Source organism: Antennarius striatus, chromosome 3 (genome assembly GCF_040054535.1).
Source record: "Antennarius striatus isolate MH-2024 chromosome 3, ASM4005453v1, whole genome shotgun sequence".
Taxonomy (NCBI): Eukaryota; Metazoa; Chordata; class Actinopteri; order Lophiiformes; family Antennariidae; genus Antennarius; species Antennarius striatus.
Genome location: NC_090778.1, coordinates 11,637,374 through 11,656,642, shown reverse-complemented (window position 1 = coordinate 11,656,642; position 19,269 = coordinate 11,637,374). Strand labels below are relative to the sequence as shown.

The following is a 19,269-nucleotide window of genomic DNA, read 5'->3' as shown; positions in this document are numbered from 1 at the left end:
TTACAACTCTTATGTAACTCTTATTTGACTTTCTCCACTGCATTGGTTAAGGTTTGTTCAGGCAATATTCATCAGCTTTGATCATAAAGTTTGCAGGTAGGAGGTGAGACTGAAGAGACAGCAGCTGCTGTCGTGACTGAACTTTTGCAATCACGTACTAAGATTAACTGGTTCTAATTAAGTCACCAAAAATAGAATAAAAAATGCATGAAAAACATATTCATTATTTTACTGTTGAAAAATCTTGTTTAATGCCATTTCCCATCTCTTCATCTACATTAAAAAAAACAAAGTTTGATTCTGAAAGAGAAAATCATTGTTGATTGTTGAGAGACCTGCAGTAACTCAAATTAGCAGAACGATCAATGTTAATGTGTTGTGAAATCAAAAGCCCCTGATGCGGACTTCCTTTCAGCACAACATATTAGCTACAGGGGGTAAGCTTCAAGAAGTTCTTGTTACCAAAGGCCCTCATCAACAAATTCTTTCAAATAACATGAAAAACATTTGACTACAGCAGTTCCTGAACCCCCGCTGCAGTAGAAAAAGTACTGAACCAGCTGGATCAGTACGATAGGCAACAGTAGCCAAGCAGGTGGCCGGCCCCCAAACCAACGTGTCTAGAATGTGAACTGGTGGCTGAGGTGACCTTGAGCAAGGCACCAAACCCTACAAGCTGCTTCTAGGGGCAACTACTACTATGTGGCTGCCCTTCACACTACCAGCTCTTTCTCTCTCTCTCTCTCTCTCTGTGTGTGTGTGTGCGTGCGTGTGTGCATGAGCATTAATATAATATATCAAGTAAAAAATGTATTTCCACACTGAGGGGTTAATAAAGGTACTTCCTTCTTCTGCAGTATCTGACACAAAGCAAACAATATATTTTCTGCATATATCTGTAGGGCGGAGCTGCATGTATACGACCACAGTCACTATGCATGACTGTGCCACTAAAAAAGGAATATGCTTCAGCAGTGAACAAGTTCCCAACATACAAATGTATTCATAACCCATTTTCATGAGTCATTGTTTAATTGCCATTCCTTCATATCACTGCTCACCCACTGCTCCCTTTTTCTGCCCCTCAGTCTCTCTACCTTATCCAAAGAACAGTTTCTGCTGGGAAGGAAAAAATATAAATACTTTCCTCATGCTCTCTTCATACAAGGCCAGAGAGAAGTGTTAATGAGTGACAAAGCATTACCATTACCAGGAGAGGATACTTGGACTTGGTTTGTCTTATCAACCCTAATGCATTCCAGTTCCTAATGCTCCCAAACTGCCGACTACACAAGAAGGGCCATTTATTATCGTAAGACAATCTTCTGCCTCCAATGAGAGTGTGTCCGGTCTCCAGAGCTCTGTCGTTGCATACATCAAGTCAGAGTGCAGTTTGTCTTTGTCTGGACCAGCTCTAATCATGAATACCTGCAAGATTGAACGCCAATTGTGCTTGTTTGGGAAATGTGCCTGATACAGCTTGGTAGATATTTGGATCAATTCAGGCCAGATAGGCTCCATTCTGATACACAATATTATGAGGATATTGAAAAAGGTATTCAGAAATGAACTTTATCTGTAATGTTTGCTCTTTTTTAAAAAGAAAAGTCATTTAGACCAATAAGGTAAATATTCTGTTGTTTATTTTGATATTTAGTGTTAGGTTCAATTCAAATAAAGTCAAAATGTAAGACAGAAAATTAAATAAATGAGATAAAATCTCCAAAAACATGAGCCAATAACAAATACTCTTAAGAGAGACAGATAAACGGATAAACAGAAACTAAAATACAGCATGGTACACAGGAGTAAACTCATAAAATGCAGGAAGTAACTCAAGTAAAGCCCAAAACCATGACATTTAATCCTGTATAGCCTTACTGTTTTAATTTTAAGAGAACAGTTCATGCATTTTTGCAGCCTCATGCTTCATTCACACATCTAAATTCAAAGTTGCTCTCATGGGCCTGAAGTAGCGTTGATTGTAATGAGTGTATAATTCAGTTTCCACGCATCATTTTGTTAACGAAACTCCTGGTTATGGGTAAAGCTATATTGCTGAGGACTATGAAGCAATGGATTTCAAAAATAAAGCTGATTTTGTTTATTGTTTGATACATTTTTTTACATTAAACAAAGGAGAAACACTTATGATTGGATGCTACATTGGAGTTATGCCCGGGCAAATGTGAAGACGACTGGATGAATGTGGTTACGCACAAAACAACTATCTTCAATACTGATATTTATTTTCCTTTAATTTGTTAAAGATATCTGGTTCCTGCCCACTGTGGTGTTTTGGTCATCAAACAGCGAATTATCACCTGAAATTAAGTAAAAATTACCTAAACAATGAACTGTCATCAAAATAATAGCAGTTCATTACTTCCCTGTTTAAGTAATTGATTAATGGACTCATTGTTTCAGCTCTTGAATGAAAACAGCTTCTAAATCTGGAGACTGACTCTCAGGGTAGAAATCAAAGTGTTGGTTTTTTTTCAAAGAGAAGGGTTCAGTTGATCCAGAGTTGTTTCCCTGATGATCTACTTGACGGAGGATCAAGAAAAAGCAACAGAGCTTCAACTTGACAGCAGGTTGGGAAAAACATCAGCAACATCGTACATAGTTAAAAGAGGTTCGCTTGACATTTTACAAGAGCCTTGTTTCTTTGATTGTTGTCATACCCTAAGCTGTGATATCTGCATGTATATGCTATTTTGCTTTACGGTGAGCTTCATGTGTCATTGCTAACTCCTTCCTCTGCCTTATTTATAACCTTCCTATTTATGACAAAGACGAAGACACCGTCACTCCAACCTGACATCAAATCTGATTTAATCTAGAGCAGACACCCTTTCCTGTTTTATCAATAAATCTTACAGTCACCCCCAAACAAGCCCATGTGAGTGAATTTGTAGGCAAATGCATCCTCTTGCACATCCTTCCTTCACTCTGATCACACACTCATCTTTGCTCCTTCTGACTTTCAGTCAGTTTGCACTTGAAATGCTCCTTCCGTGAGCTTATGAAGCCTCAAAAGCCCTTATCTCCTTTTCCACATCAGTTATTTTAGAGAGTAAATTAAGTGTACCTCTGGTCAGCAATCAAGCTGGTCAACAGATGGAGTCTGATGAGATTCGTTCTTTATAATCATGGATTAACATTTCGAGAGATGAATCGGTGGTGCATAAGAATGTCTCAGGATTGCATGAGTGCGCATTTCTCTATATTAATTTCTGCGAACACCTGGTGTGCATGGAACACAGACGCATGGAAATATATGGTAGAGATCCCTCGTCTTAAGGTTCGTACCCAAAATAAAACAGTTTTGTTCTAAATATCTGTAAAAAAATGTTGTATTTCAATTATCTTTCTGACAGTTACAGTAAGATTCTACCACTGTCCAGTTTGATAGCATATCAATGAAAGATTTGGCTCCGCCCCTAGCAAATGCATCATTCTTCCTCTCTGGTCAATCATCAGCTGATGTTGTGCTACAAGCCTTTACAAGAAGTCCAGTATTTCAATTTGTAAGAATGAGCTGGAATTGTTGTCTGCTGATGAATTTCAGTGTGGATGCCAAGGGAGTCAGTGTTTTTGTTGTTGTTACTGTTGATGTTGTCTTTTTTTTTTTTTACTTCATTATCATTATTATTCATTAAAAATACCTGTCTCGAAACTCCAGAAGTAACAGAAGATCAAAAACTCCTCTGGTACCTATCATAGCCTACTGTCCTCAAAGATTGACAAGAAATGCAGCATCACTGGCAAAAAAAGAAAATTTCAAAAATATATTTTCAGCTCTGATCAATCACATGGCAGGCATGGCTGCAACAACAAGGGACTGAACTATAGTATATTTTTAGGAGGACATCATGTGTTCCACTGGGCAGTGTCACTCCATGTTTGACCAGAATAAAGGAAAACAGGACAAGCCTTAGAGTCTAAGACTAAGTCAATGCATGGTAGCCATGGATACGGTGAATCAAATGATAGATGTATCCCATGTTGTCGTCAGTCTTGACTTCAGTGACGCTGGCATGTGATCTGTTTTGTATCTGTGGGTAGGACTTCTATCATCCTGCTGTGATGGGATCATCTCATGCAGGACATTTGGCTCACAGATAATCTTGTGTTTGTTTGCTCGGATCAATCAGGACATATTTATGTGCTGCAGGAGAAAAGAGTTGCGGATGATTTTACAATACAGTCTGTCTGCAGAGGTTTATATAATGGTGAAGGGAGCACATCGTTTGTCTCTAAATCTGCATTATCTCAAATACATGTTGGAGGCTGTGATGTCTCCACACTGTGATACCATTATGGAACCTAATATATAATGACTCCTCCAAATCTTTATTTTTGATCTGGGTCTGGATCCATTTGTAACATGGTGGAACATTATGTGTTGTCCATGTCATGGTATTTATGTCTAATGATATTTACTTAAAAAATCTCCCAGTGTAAGGAAAGGGATTTGCACCTGAATCTGTATCAAAATGTTATCAGAACTTTGACTTCTTGTTGGTTTAAGTAATTTAAATGAAAAATAAATGTCAAAACACACACAGCATAGTGAGAAAAATACAGATAATTGGTTTCAAATTAGACCCAGTTAGATACTTAGAACCACTCAAATGGTTTTCACTCTGAGAGTTCATGGAGGTGTCCCTTCTGCTCTGTCTCTGCAGCCCCTCCTTTGATGAAGATCTGTACCCTCGTCCCAAAGGGAAGAAGAAGAAGAGAAAGTCTGAACGGAAGAAGAAAAGGAAAAGGTCAGTTCCCAAAATGAGATGACTCTACGGTGAGACACATCACCTTTTGTTTTGTTTCATGAAATTGAGAAATATAGAGGACGAGGTTTAGAGTTCACACTTATTTGCTCCCCTGCTAGGTCCCCTTCCCCGAGCCTGTCGCCGATGAGGAAGAAGAAAAAGAAAAAGAAGAAGACCTCCAAGAAAAGCAGGCGACATCGGTAGTTCTAGCTTTTTGCAACAATACTACCAAAATGACATGACGTTTACTCGAAGGTGACCAAAATAATATTGTGCTTCTATTACAGGTATACTTCTAAAAAGTCCAAACACAGGTATGTGTTGATAGTTATTTTGGGGTTTTTTTGTGTATTATTCTTGCAGGATAATTGAATGAGCCTGTAATTCATACTGAAGTATTTTAAGTGAAGTGAATTTTTCATTTGTCAACTCTAATAATCCTCAGTCTTGATTCCGCTCTTTTTCCACCAGCTCATCGAGTTTGAGACAAAAGCGGAAGTATGAGCATAAACACAAGAAAAGGTCAGTCTACTCGCCAGAAGCATTTACTTTTCTAATCCTACATGACTTCTTTGACCCTCTGTGACAGCTCCTCTTCCTCCGCCGTCTAGCCTTTTTAGAACACCCCTTGCTGAAGGAGAAAAAGAAAGGAACCTCTCAAGTAGGGGGGTATGACGGTGAATACAGAAAAATACAGCATTTATTTTTCCGGGCAAAGCGTGAAAAAGCACCAAACAGAAGAAAAGTGATTGAAAGCTTTAGCCAGAAAGACAGAGGAAACAAGAGGTGCAAGAGGTTTAAAAGAAACCAATTTCATGCTGTGATCTTCCAACAATTTGTAATTCCACTTTGGGTGAGCGGTCCATTGTTTGTAAGCATAGAGCTAAGTTCAGTTCTTGTTTACTTCAGGAAAAACCACTGCTTTTTAACTCTGTGGCTATGCGGCTCCATCTTTCTAAATTCCGCTGCTTGACTAATCAAAGTGTTCTAACTCATTATCCACTCATGTCTTCCCTCCACTTCTCTTCACCTTTCAGTTCACGGACGCACTCTCAGCGGAGACGACGCTATCGGAGGTCAGAGTCGAACGGTTCTTCCTGCCAATCTTACACGGAGGACAGGTAGGAACCCATAGCCCTCCCACACACACACACACGCACGCACGCACGCACGCACGCACACACACACACACACACACACACACACACACACACATATCCTCAGTTAATCTTATCAGCCTGAGGTGTCTGCAAAGTTCCTGGTCACACCGCAGTGATGACTGATAAGGCAGAGGTGATTTTCCTGATCTGAGCAACAACCTTATCACCACTTCACAGAGATGCCCTAAATTCACTCCAGAGATCGATGCACTAATTTTAAAGACATATTGCAAAATCTTAAATATATGATAATTTCACAGGTGTTGTGCTTTGCTGAACAGGTTTGACAGCCTGATATTCCATTCCAGCCACTAGTGACAATTAATTGTTGCACTAATATAGCAAGCCAGTGTCTTATTGTGCCATTCCCAAGTCCGGATAAATACAGAGGGTTATGTCAGTGAGGGCATCCGACGTAAAACTTCTGCCAAATCTTTCTCTGACAGCCAGAGATACTGTCCAAAATACTAACGAGGACATGATAGTACATCAGAGAATGTATTAAGAAATACTTTCATGAATCGCTGTGTCATTAGGACTGATTTCAGTGTCTCAACGTGTTTGAAGCTCAATGTTATAGGAGACAATAAAGTGAATCAGCACAATTTCAACTACAATTTGGTCTTAGTTGAAATTCTGTATTGTTATTTTCTAAACATTCCAGATCAGTAAATTCAGAATTTCACTTATACAAGTGGCGAATGTCACTTTTTTTATCCATACACAATTTTTATCCATACATCATAGACATCTTTCTTGAGACCATGATGAAAATCGATTACAATATTACAATTCACATTCCCAAAAACTGGTATTCCTATGACTGGCAGTAAACTGAAAACTAATTATTGCGTATTCCCACAGACATCATCTGCAAAAATCGGTGGTGCATCAGGCATTAGGGGGTCTTGGAGCTGTTGTCGAGGAAACCAATAGAGTGCTTGACAACACGGACATGAAGTGGAGACCTGAAACCAAATCAGTGTGTAAAACGGCTCCAAAATATCGCTCCATCCTCTCAACTGCCACCGTAAGTACACTGGAGCACTCTCACTGGTGCCACCGCTTGTTCAGCTTGATTTCCCAACTTTGGCGATGTAAAACAACTTAGTTTAATGTCTGTCTAGTGTGGAACATTATTCCCCATGATCTTATTCATCCTAGTATTTAGGTTTGAATCCCATGTGCTGGTGCTTTTAATTCTTGCCATTGATACGGGGAGAAAACAACAGTAGAATTTGATTTTCAGTCGCAATAAAACATCAAATGATGTTTCCCCCGCTTGAATTATCTTTCCCTTGTAGATACCTCCTGATGGATAAGCAGAATAATAAAATGGAAACAGTGCATGGCCTTACCCTGAGCTCCTTCTAATAATCTTTTATTTTGCAATAATTTCTTGTTCTTCTTCTGTTTTAACAAACACTAGCAAGTACTTGTTGGAGAGAACTCCCCACAGTAGTAATAATAGCACTGAAATAATGTACATCACAAGAAATAACAATTACAAATATTTTATTATCAAAAGCTATTTTTCTCTACACATTATTTAAAATACAATGACAAGATGAATATTTTCTTTGGTAGTAATGGTAATAAATATTCACTAACAATATATTAGTGATTCTTTTGTTATGAAAGATAATAAAAAACACAAAACAAACCAAAGTAGCAGTTTAAGTCCCACCAGTTTATCTGCAGTGTACTTCATAGTTCACTGGCTGGACTTTAAGCACCCTTTCTTCAACGTGGACATATTTTAAATTTACGCTGTTACCCTTCTGCATTTGACTAAAGGTGGACAAAAGGTTTATAATATTATTGTTATTATTATTATTATTATTATTATTATTATTATTATTATTATTATTATTATTATTATTATTATTATTATTATTATTATTATTATTATTATTATTATTACGATTATTATTATTACGATTATTATTAGTACGATTATTGTTATTGTTATTGTTGTTGTTATTGTTATTATTATTATTATTACGATTATTATTATTATTATCAAGCATGCAGCAGACCTCTCTTCAAGGTACTTGTTTGTTCTGACACGTAACACTGACACTGCGCTCATTTAATTCAAGCCTAAAAGAAAGGGGATTGGGCTGAGGCTGTAGAACATTAGACCGTACAGCGTTCACTTTAAGTGATGATGGAATTATCAGCAGTTTCACTCCAGTTTGAGCCTTTTTTGGACCTGCATGGAGAAGAAAGTAAGATGGATTTAGAGACCCCTGCCCAGCTTTGCATTTAAGAGTTGTTTTTTTAATAGTGTGGTTAGTTTGGAAGAATGCAAAATAATTCTGTCTCACTTAACTGCTTCACAGACTGCTTGTTGCTCTGTTTCATGTCCCTTTGAGCATACAGTTTCACTTGTTCAGATCTGATATGGAGATGAAATGAAAACCAAATAAAAATGACATCAATCTTTGGTTGTCAAGTTTTAACAAGAAACTTGGCAGGAGTTCTTCTTTTTTCAAATTTAAATTTGTCAATGATGATTTTCCATTTTTATCGTTTCCCTAAAGACCCACATAAATACATCCTTAACGCTTTGTCTCAATGCTTATTGGAGCATGAAATATGTATTTAATTTCTCTCCAGCAATCATTAAATTATGCTAATTACACAAACATCTTTTTAATTATACACCACAGGGTTTCAATTGAAATTCAATAAATTAATATATATATATTGAATCATTACTGACACCTGAAGTTTTACATAGAGACTATACAGTTGGTTAACGTGGCTACACTTTGGTAGCTAACAGTCGTATTAATTCCCTAGTGTTATCGGTTTTGTTGAAGAAAAAGGCACAGCTTTAGAAGTGATACAGAATGATCTGTGTCTGATATTTTCAATAACACAATCCATATAGGAGGAGGTAGGTATGGCTGGACAGAAAAACCTTCAAAGTCAAGAGTAACTGATATTATTATTAATATTAATAAGTATTAATGGTGACTATATTCTGTGGTAACAAAAATACATTTAAAAAAATACAAGAGCTTAAACATATACCAACATCTGAAATGTTAAATAAAAAGGATAGCGAGTTCCCTCAGGTTTTTTCTTTTGTTTTATTGTTGGTGTGTGTGTGTGTGTGTGTGTGTGTGTGTGTGTGTGTGTGTGTGTGTGTGTGTGTGTGTGTGTGTGTGTGTGTCTGTGTGTGTGTGTGTGTGTGTGTGTGTGTGTGTGTGTGTGTGTGTGTGTGTGTGTGTGTGTGTGTGTGTGTGTGTGCGTGTGCATGGCTCCTTCCGATTCTGGGAAACGTTCTGGAGGACAGATCTGACAAGAGTGTCTAGAAATCAATAGAGAGGGATCATAATTTTCTGATCCTTTGAAAGTATATTTTTCCCTCTTTTTTTGAAAAAAAGATTCTTGGATTTTTTACTCAATGCAAAACTCAATGCAGCGTTCAGGATAGAAAAGGAAAATGCCAATTTAAGAGTAACCGGCACTGGGTTTGAAGAGAGGGTTATTGTCTTTTTCTTGCAATTTACGACTCTAATGATGCACTTATGTTGCCCGCTCTTCCCTTTTTCTTACACCTTACCTACTTAAGGAGGAAATCTTGATTGGTAAGTCGATGCTATCCGCAGATATAGGGGTGTACTTGTAGGTCGGTGCAGGTTGATTATTTACTACTTACAGGAGAAAGAGCACAGTCATCTCTCCCATTCTGAGGGCTTTCTTAGTTAGACTGATGGGATCTCTCTTTGTCTGCAATCCTTTTCATTTCTACATAATACCCATTTTGTGACAAATATTCAATGTTCTTAAATGAGGCTTTTCAATGGGGCTATTGTTTACTCCTTTTCTTCTCACTCAAGTTAGAGCCAGTAAATTTCCTCTCTTGTAGGTTTTCTTTCTTCTCTGCTCTTTTGTTGTTACTTTCATGTAATTGTTTTAGTTTAGACTTTATTGAAATCTGTTTATTGTTGATTTATTTCCATTTAAGTTGAGCTCAGAAGGTACTTTCAGGTTAATCGCATGCTTCAAATTTGCATGATGTCTTTATCTTTCAAAGTTTTCTACCCAGAGAAAAAATATATATCTTTTTTTGAGTTTTCATGGGAATATATGCCTTTGTATTTATAGTATTGACAGTGCATCAGAGCTGAGAGCAGATTGCATTTATCAACTTGCAATTGGTTTTAAGTTGCAGCCTACTTGTCTGTTTGCAGATATTGTCATCAAAAACCAGGAAGAAGCTCTTACCTGGAAAAGGGCCTCCGCATTTCTCAAGCCAGACAGAAGTTCCACATGATTATGATTCTGGAAATGACACATCTTCACCTCCATCGAGCAAAACCGGTGTTTCTCAAGCAAGTGTTACTGACAACAACAGGAACACCTGTAAGCATCAGGCCTCACTAGAAGAATTGCAGTTCAGTGATGGAGCTAACGGCTCTGACTCAGGAAACTCTGTGACCAGCTACACTTCCCTGTGCAAACTTTATGGGGAGGAAACCTCATCAGCAAACGTTTTCAGTGGAAACGGAAAGAGGTAATGTGTTAAAAACAGTAATTTGATTTATTCACCTGTGCTTCAAGTGCATGCTTCAAAAACAGCACAGAGTAGGCCTGCAATGTTTACTTTATGTTTTGGCATTATGACTCAAAGCACTGAACATTCTTAATGAATTTCTTTTGTAGAGAGCACATGACCTTGGGATGTCATGTAGAGGTCATGAGGTCGCCAAAGACTTCGAGCTGTTCACAGAGGATGAGCAGGTCAACCCGGAGACACCTGAAAGCCCAGTCCTCGAGCAGCAGGAGCAGGAGCAGATCCTCAGAGACATCCAGGTACTCTGGACGCTATTCTCGAAGCCTGTCGCTGTCATCTTGCAGGTAAGTTAACTGGTTTTGTGTGTGTGTGTGTGTGGGGGGGGGGTTATCAAAAGCATTCACTTAACCCCAAGTTAAGAAAAATCTCCAGTCACTTGTATTCCAGTTTGCTTGTAAAAAAGTGGAAGTCTGAGACATCTCAGTGGCCTCCAGGTTAGGGTGCATACAGTCCCAGACTGGTTCTCAATCGCTTTTCCTCTGCGCTGGAAAGAACACGACACAATAGACGCCAACGGAAATAGATGTTCAGCCAGGCTCACAGTGTGGTTCTCAGGTTGGCAACGTTCTTTGGTCAATCTGACACTGCTGTCAAAGCTGAAATATCTTCATAGCTGGATGTCCATGAAACGTGGGACATTTTCATGGCACCTGGAGGAATAATCTAAACTGAGATTGATACTGATGGTTTACAGTGGCATGCTGACTTCTAGATGGATTGTCATTAGAGTTTGTAAAGATTCCATGTCCCATGACTCAATGTCTCAAAAAAACTTTGGTGATTCTTTACTTAGCTTAACCTGCTGATTGGCAAATACAAAATAAAGAACTATGATTCACCAGCAGTATAAATTAATGTGAAACTGAATCTGTTCGATAGTGTGGTTTGTAGTTATAGTACTGCTTCCAAACTGTGATGTCTTCTAATGCACTCAAACACGGCTCCACCTATAAAATGCTGATTGGTGGGAAAAAGCAAGAAAATGTCAATTAAACATAACATTAGAGTTTTAAAAGATGCATGTTGTGTTATCATACAAGTGTAATATAATTGTAGGAGAAAGGAGACGGAAATAAGCATAAGAATTTGTGCAACATCTCACAGCTGCAGCTGCCTCAGTGGATTACAAGAAATAATTGTCATTTTTGTCGTTACAGCTCACGCTCTCGCTCACCGAGTATTTCGGTTGATATGAGGCGACGAGGCAGCATAGCCAGCCTGAGCTCAAGAGGAAGCTACTCCAGATACAGTGCTGACAGGTGAACTAAAAAAAGTTTAAGCAGATAATATCTCCTCATTAGTTCTCTACAAGAAGGAATATATAAATTTATTTTGTTAGTGAATTTTGGTGAATTTCCACACTGTTATGTGTGTTTCCAAGATCACGACACGGAAAGAGAACACTTAACTCCAGAAAGAGGGATGTGAAGCGAGCACATAAAGTTAGTGGGAAGAGACGAAGACGCAAATCCTTCTCTCCTATGAAGAAACGAAGGAAAGACTCCCCAAGTCATCTTGAGGCACGCCGAATCACAAGGTGGAGGTTTCCCAGCTGGATTATTTATAAAGTATTCATAAAGTTATAAGTTGTGTGTACACACACACACACACACACACACACACACACACACACACACAAACACACACATGCCTAAAGGCAGCAAAAATGTAATGCATGTTGGTGAGCTGGATACCATAGAAAGCATCCCTGAGAATGAGACGAGCGTCACCTCTAAGCAGCACAGGTGCTTTAGAATCAGATGGTGAACACTGATAGTATAACATGGAAAAATGAAAAACAAGCCGAGTGTTTTTTGCCACATGGTCAGTGCCAATTTTATTTGGTATTCCATACATCTGTTTAACAAGTGATATACAGTCATAAATAATAGTTATAGATTTTGCAGCAGACGTTATGTAATTATTGCTCCACTCATCTGGATTGTTGTAACTGTGTCCCATCAGCAATTTCATAGTTGGGTACCAAATGAGTAAAAATTAAATGGTCACAAATCATCATAAAGGTCCCCTCTCCTCTCCAAGCATATCGTTTTGACCCTCAACTGGGCCGAAACAGTCATTTATTTAGTCTATTTAATTACAATACTTATTTAATCCTATATTAAAGGGACACTGTGGCTTCGCAACAAGAAGGTTCTGGAGAAAGAAAGAGTGTCTATAAATAGCTTAAGAATTTTGGTTTGATCTTATTTGACCAAAGGGCATAACTCTAGTAAGCATAATCTTTCTCCAGACTGCTGAGCAAACTTCAGTTTGAAGTGGAGTGGAGTAGAAGTGGATCGTTCTTGGCCTGCATGCTCGCAGTCCATTTCACTGCAGGACTCCAGTGGCTGACTTGTTTGACGCCACAATTCCTGACTAACTCATTAACTCAGTGTTTTGGTAGATGTCCTGGGTTCTTTAGACACATTTCTCACTAATTTTCTTCTCAGAGTCTTTGAAATCTTTGCTTCCTACCTCTGCCAGGCTATTTCTGTACAACGTCTCTAAATTTCTTCATGATACTTTTCACTCCACTGTAATAACACTGAAGTAATACTCCTCTTGTCTTTTGGACTTTCCACAGTGCCAGGAAGCGACCGATCCCCTACTTCCGACCCAGTCCGTCCTCTAGCTGTCGGTCCACCAGCGTGTCATCCTGGAGCAGCCTTTTCACCCGCAGCCGCAGCCACAGCCCGATCAACTGCGTCAGCCGGAGCCGAAGTCGGAGTCGGACTTGGACTCGGAGCCGGAGTCGGAGCCGGAGCAGGAGTCATAGTTATTCTACCTACAGGAGCTATAGCCGGAGCTCATCCTGGAACTCCATTTGTGGGAGCCACATTCGCAGTAGGAGTCACAGTTTGTTGAACAAACGCAACAGAATCAGGCATTAGGATTCATAGAGACATTTAATGACCAAGGCGCCCGTTGTGTTTCCAAAAGAGGGTGGATAAGAGGATGTTGGGGCAATCGACTGTGTACGTCTCCGTGCTCTGCTTTATCGCTTGACAGCAAGCGTCCCAGCGGGGCATCTGACGGTGTCTTTCATTGATACCGTTTTATTCACTCAGCACAGAGACCCTGGAGACTGAATGTATTTTTGTTTTGTTTTCTTGCACTTCATCCTCTTGCAACAGAACTCCAAAGAGCCTGAGATGGTGTCAGGGAAATTCTTCCTTGTTCATTGTTGACAGTTGCTAATTCTCTGTAGAATTACAGACCCAGTGTGATGACTCAGATCTCTTTAATAAATCCAGCATGGAAAGAACAATGGAAGAGTGTCTGACGTCTATAAGATTCCTACCACCTTTATACCCGTCAGGCCAATCCGAACAACAGATGTACAATTTACGACACCCAGCTCTTCCACCATCTCATGTCCTTGGTGAGTTTATTATTGATGACTATCTTCTGGAATGTCCTCTAGGGTCTATCAAGTTCCCCCATTGCCCTCAAGTAACACCATTGATTCCCCTGGTGAGGTGAATTTCTCCTAATAACATTCGAATGATCCCACAATCCACTGTGTTGAACAGATATGTTGACAAGTCCTCACAGGCAAAACTGTCACACAGACGTTTCATGGCTTCTACTAATATTTCACCCACAATGGTTCATCTTGTACATATTTACAATAGAAATTGCCCATGAAAAAAAAGAAATAATATTTGTACAAAAAAATTGCTGTTCTGAATTACGTTTTTCCTTATTTTTGAGCCTGTGCATTTCAAATTTTACTCAAATAATTTTCAATAGTAAAAAGTATTTATGATTGATTGTACAAAAAATGCCTCCTGGTGCTTGTTGCCCCTTGCAAGTCTGTATGTTTTCGTTACTGTGTAGCAAATTGAAATATTGATGATGATCCGACCGCTTGATGGTGAAGTTTGATTTGAGTATTTACAACTGGCATCAGAAAGATGTTTGTCAGGAGAAAGGAAAAGGATTGTTTGCTTTGATCTCAGCCCTTCACAAGAGAACAGCCATGTTTCCTTAGAAGAACAAATCAGTGAAGTTGACCTGACAGCAAGCAAACTGCCTGTCAGCTCAAATGTCAAATTAATTTGTCCTCTGATCAGGTGGAAAACAATTGAAATGTCAGTCCATATAATACAACAGAGAGCAGTTGAAATATGGTGCTGGGATGGTCAAGACAAAATCTACAAAGTTCAGGACGTATTTTCCACAACAACCGGTGGCAAGTAAAATATGTTATACTTAAAAAAGAGACATAGATTTTACCTACTTCAGTGCAAACATGGTCATTTTCAGTTGCCTGTACTGACATGCTGTATATCAGACTCTAAGATTTTTTACTTGATTGATTTAAAAAGATGAAAGGATGAAAAGTTGCATTCATTTAGCTGCAACAAGTTCAACATTCATCGTAACTTATGAAGAGCAATGATTCTAAATTTACCTGTTTTCCTGTTATAACACTAGAATCAAACATTAATATCTGTTTTGTTTTTTATATTTAATTTAAGGTTACGTAGAACCCGTTCTATCTACAGTGCGATCTCGCACATTCATGCATCAAAGCTCTTGACTTCACCTCATCACGGATTTTTTGTAGGCAATCACCTGATACGGTACGCATATTGTATTGGCTGACGGCATCCGGAAGTGCGCTATTTTCCGTGAGTCTCAGACTTACGTGAGACACAAAAGTGCTGTCAATAAGACTGTGGGAAAAGGTAATACAGATAGAAAGTGGTTTGATATCAATATGGGGAGGGTCATAAATGTATAAAGTACTGTAAATAATAAGATAAATAGTTTGTTGCTCACTCGCGGAATTCGTTAATCGCGTGTGGTTCCTGGAACGCATTAACCGCGAGGAGACGAGGGCTCACTGTAGTCCGTATTTAATATTTATTGGTCTGCTGTCCTTATCAGTGGTGATCAATATTTCTATGCAACTATCTGTTAGTCCTTATTTTGACACGGCCGTAATCTATTATTGGTTTGTCATAAATTTGTCTTGGGTTTTGCCACCTTGCTGACTCATAAACACTGAAGTAGAAACAGCCTTTTTTTAAAAAAAAAAAAAATAGAGGAGCAAAAATTGGATGTTAAAAATGCTTTATTTTAAGTTTTAGTTTTAACAGTTTAGGAAATGTTTCAGTTTTCTTGCTAATTTGATGAGAATATTTATACCAACTCTAGGCCTGTATAATAGGTATAATATCTTACAGACTGGATATGAGGAAAAAGATGGTTAATGAACAGAATCTTCTAACCATCCCTTTGCTAACATATAATTGATAACATAGCTGATGGAGTGATGAAGCTAGTGAATCTATGAAAAGTGGGCAGTGATGGGAGGGTTAGAGGAAACTGCAGTGTAAGTGAATTGAGCAGATACAGCATTTCATTTAGGTTGCTGACAGAAGACTTTAAAACCTTTTAACAGACACAACATCGCTTCATTAAGTTGATTCCAGTCTTCATACTGTACAAACTAAGATAGTAACCTCTCATTCTTCTTCGTTTGCCCTGTTGATGGGGTCGCCACAGCAGGTCCTTTCCCATGTCAGCCTATCTTCTGCATCCTCTTCTCTAACACCAACTGTCCTCATGTCTTCCCTCACTACATCCATCCAACCTTCTTTGTGGTCTTCCTCTTCCCTGACAGCTCCATTCTCAACACTCTTTTGCCAATATACTCATCATCTCTCCTCCAGACTCATCCAGTCGAAGTCTGCTCTCTCTTTATATCCAAAACATCTCACCTTGGCTGTTCCTCTGATGAACTCATTTCTGATCCTACCAAACCTGGTCACTCCTCTACCTGCAGCTCGACTTCCTATCTTCTCTTCAGTGATACAGTCTCTAATTCATCGATTATGGCTGGCCTCACCATTGTCTTCTAAACTTTGCACATAATTCTAGCAGAGACTTTTCTGTCCCATCAGACACCTGAAACTTTCCTCCGCCAGTAAAAGCCTGCTTGGATTTGTTTATTCACCTCCTTACCACATACACTGTTGCTCTGGACTGTTGATCCCAATTATTTAAAGTTTTCCACCTTCGCCCTTTCTTTCTCCCTATAACTTCACTCTCCTTCTTATAACCTCACTCTTCTTTCTATAACTTCACTCTTCTTCCTATAACTTCACTCTGGGGAGGCAGTGGCTCAGCGGTAGAGCAAACGTCTTATGACCAGACATCACCCAGACATTGGCGGTTCAAATCTCAATTCCGCCAGACATCACGACATGTGAGCTGACTGTGGGAGGTGTCAGCTCGCCTCCTGGCTACTGCCGAGGCGGCTTTGAGCAAGGTGCCATCCCCTTACAAGCTGCTCAATTGGGGTGCCACACGAAGGGGAACCGTCCCAATGTACTGTTTGTGTTACTAACTGCATGCTCGCAGGCCCCTTGTGTGTGTTGTGATTGTGTTTTAGGGGCCTGTACAAAAAAATCCCTCTATCTAACACAAAAAGATATGTAAAGTCTTTGTAATTTCCCCATCAAGGGATTAATAAAGTGGATCTTCTTCTTCCTTCTTTACTCCTCTCATTTATGCACAAATATTCTGCTTTCCTTTGGTTAATCTATGTACTCTCCTCTCCAATGCAAGCAACCACCTTCCTAAATGTTCTCCCACCTGCTGTCTGCTTTCACTGCACACCACAATGTCATCTGCGAACGTCACGGTCCATGGGGATTACAGTCTAACTTCATCTGTGATCCTATTCATCACCACTGCTAACAGAAGGGACTCAGAGCTGATCCCTGATCAGTCCCACCTCCACCTTGAACTCCTTTGTCACACCTGCAGCACTCCTCATCTGTTATGCTGTCCTCAAACATTATATTATGTACTATTCTAACAAACTTTTCTGCCACTCCAAATTTCATCTGCTGATTATCAACATGACAAGAAGGTAATTTAGCATATTTTCTGATGCATCAACCCATTAAAATTATCCCATTTTCAAGGTTGTTTGAACTTTACAGTTGTAGTCTATAAAAAACATTTGAACTTGTCTCTCTGCAGCGTTGAGAAAGTGGCATTTAACACTATCAACTTGTCTGCTTAACTAATCTGTCTTTGATGGACTGTTCTGCACCCAATACTCAGTTTATGTCCCTGAATGTCAACTAAACAAGACGAATGGAGAAACTATGAAGCAAGAAGAGGGAGGATTGGACACACTCTTCTTTTTCTTTTGGCTTTTCCCTTCAGGGGTTGCCACAGCGAATCAATTGCCTCCATCTAACCCTGTCCTTTGCATCCTCTTCTCTCACACCAACTACCTTCATGTCCTCCCTCATTACATCCATAAACCTCCTCTTTGGTCTTCATGTAGGACTCCTGCCTGGCAGTTCAAAACTCAGCATCCTTCTACCAATATATTCACTATCTCTCCTCTGGACATGTCCAAACCATCTCAGTCTGGCCTCTCTGACTTTATCTCCAAAACCTCTAACATGTGCTGTCCCTCTGATGTACTCATTCCTGATCCTATCCTTCCTGGTTACTCCGAGAGAGAACCTCAGCATCTTCATCTCTGCTACCTCCAGCTCTGTCTCCTGTCTTTTCCTCAGTGGCATTGTCTCTAGACCAAACAACATCCCTGGCCTCACCACAGTTTTGTACACCTTTCCTTTCATTTTAGCTGAAACTCTTCTATCACACATCACACCTGACACTTTCCTCCATCCGTTCCATCCTGCCTGTACACGCTTCTTCACCTCTTTTCCAGACTCTCCATTGCTCTGGAGGATTGGACATACTAGACCTTCATAAACTCATATGTGATGACTTATGTCACTCACTGTTGTTATGAGCCAGTGCAAGATTTGTGCGGTCATGTAGATACATTTTTAAGATGGGAGGCCAGATGAATGGCCTTCTCCCCGTCTAACAATGTAAAGTTTTCATAAGTTGTTGTGAAAAATAATTTTGAATATGTAATTACTGTGGTACAAATTTGCATCTGCACTGTACAAATAATGCAAACAGTGTGACTATTTGACTTTTAGAATGTAATTTGGCCTTGTTGGGTGTTCAGGTGTTTTGTATTGATATGACACAGTGGAAAAGAAAAGACATCATGCCTGTCAGGCAATTCAACGGACTCTGCTTGTCTTTGTCCACAAGTTATTCTGTGATTTTAAACTCTCTCAATATCACATTCATACAGCCATTGTGCTCAAGTGTTCCTGTGTTAAATTGTGCATACTCTCCCTGTTTATGCCATCTCTTTTAATCATGTGTCAGTATGAAGTCAACATTGTCACTCGTGTCTCCTGGAGATTGAACTGTATCGTGAAATAACACATGAAATCCACTTTCCCCTTGACTGCCTGTTTACAACAGCTGTATAAAAAAAATCATTCTCTGAATAAAACACCACTGCATTCTTGATTTATTTGCTAAACACAGATGAAAACACTCTTACTATAACCCCAGTAAACATGGATCCAATTCAGAGAGTCGACTTGTTCGTTGTTTTATTTTATCCATACAGTGACATCAGTGTTTGACCAGAAGCTCTGTGTTATTTTCTATTAAAAAGTCAATGAGTCACCAAGTAGAGTTAGCTTCAAACTCTGTTTGACTGACATGGGGACAGTAACTTCATTTGGTCAGAGGGAGGCTGGTCTTCGGTCAGCTGTTGCGCCTGCTCTGCAAAAAATACACACAATAGAAAGTCGTTTAATCTTCAAATGACTCTTTAAGTTTGTTTATTACGGTAATAAAGATCATAAATACATAACTTGGAAAGATC

General features: G+C 39.2%; 1 protein-coding gene across 1 annotated transcript in view; it reads left to right on the top strand.

The window, feature by feature from the left end:
- Positions 1 to 13,965, top strand: part of srrm4 (serine/arginine repetitive matrix 4) — a 75,030-nt gene extending 61,065 nt beyond the window's left edge. Inside the window, exons 4-14 of the mRNA XM_068310119.1 lie at positions 4,692 to 4,775; positions 4,895 to 4,975; positions 5,063 to 5,089; positions 5,247 to 5,297; positions 5,813 to 5,896; positions 6,800 to 6,965; positions 10,144 to 10,466; positions 10,616 to 10,810; positions 11,684 to 11,785; positions 11,908 to 12,063; positions 13,114 to 13,965. Of these exons, the coding sequence (XP_068166220.1) occupies positions 4,692 to 4,775; positions 4,895 to 4,975; positions 5,063 to 5,089; positions 5,247 to 5,297; positions 5,813 to 5,896; positions 6,800 to 6,965; positions 10,144 to 10,466; positions 10,616 to 10,810; positions 11,684 to 11,785; positions 11,908 to 12,063; positions 13,114 to 13,420 (1,576 nt within the window). The 3' untranslated portion in view covers positions 13,421 to 13,965. The remainder of the gene's footprint in view (positions 1 to 4,691; positions 4,776 to 4,894; positions 4,976 to 5,062; positions 5,090 to 5,246; positions 5,298 to 5,812; positions 5,897 to 6,799; positions 6,966 to 10,143; positions 10,467 to 10,615; positions 10,811 to 11,683; positions 11,786 to 11,907; positions 12,064 to 13,113) is intronic.
- The last annotated feature ends 5,304 nt before the right edge of the window (positions 13,966 to 19,269 follow it).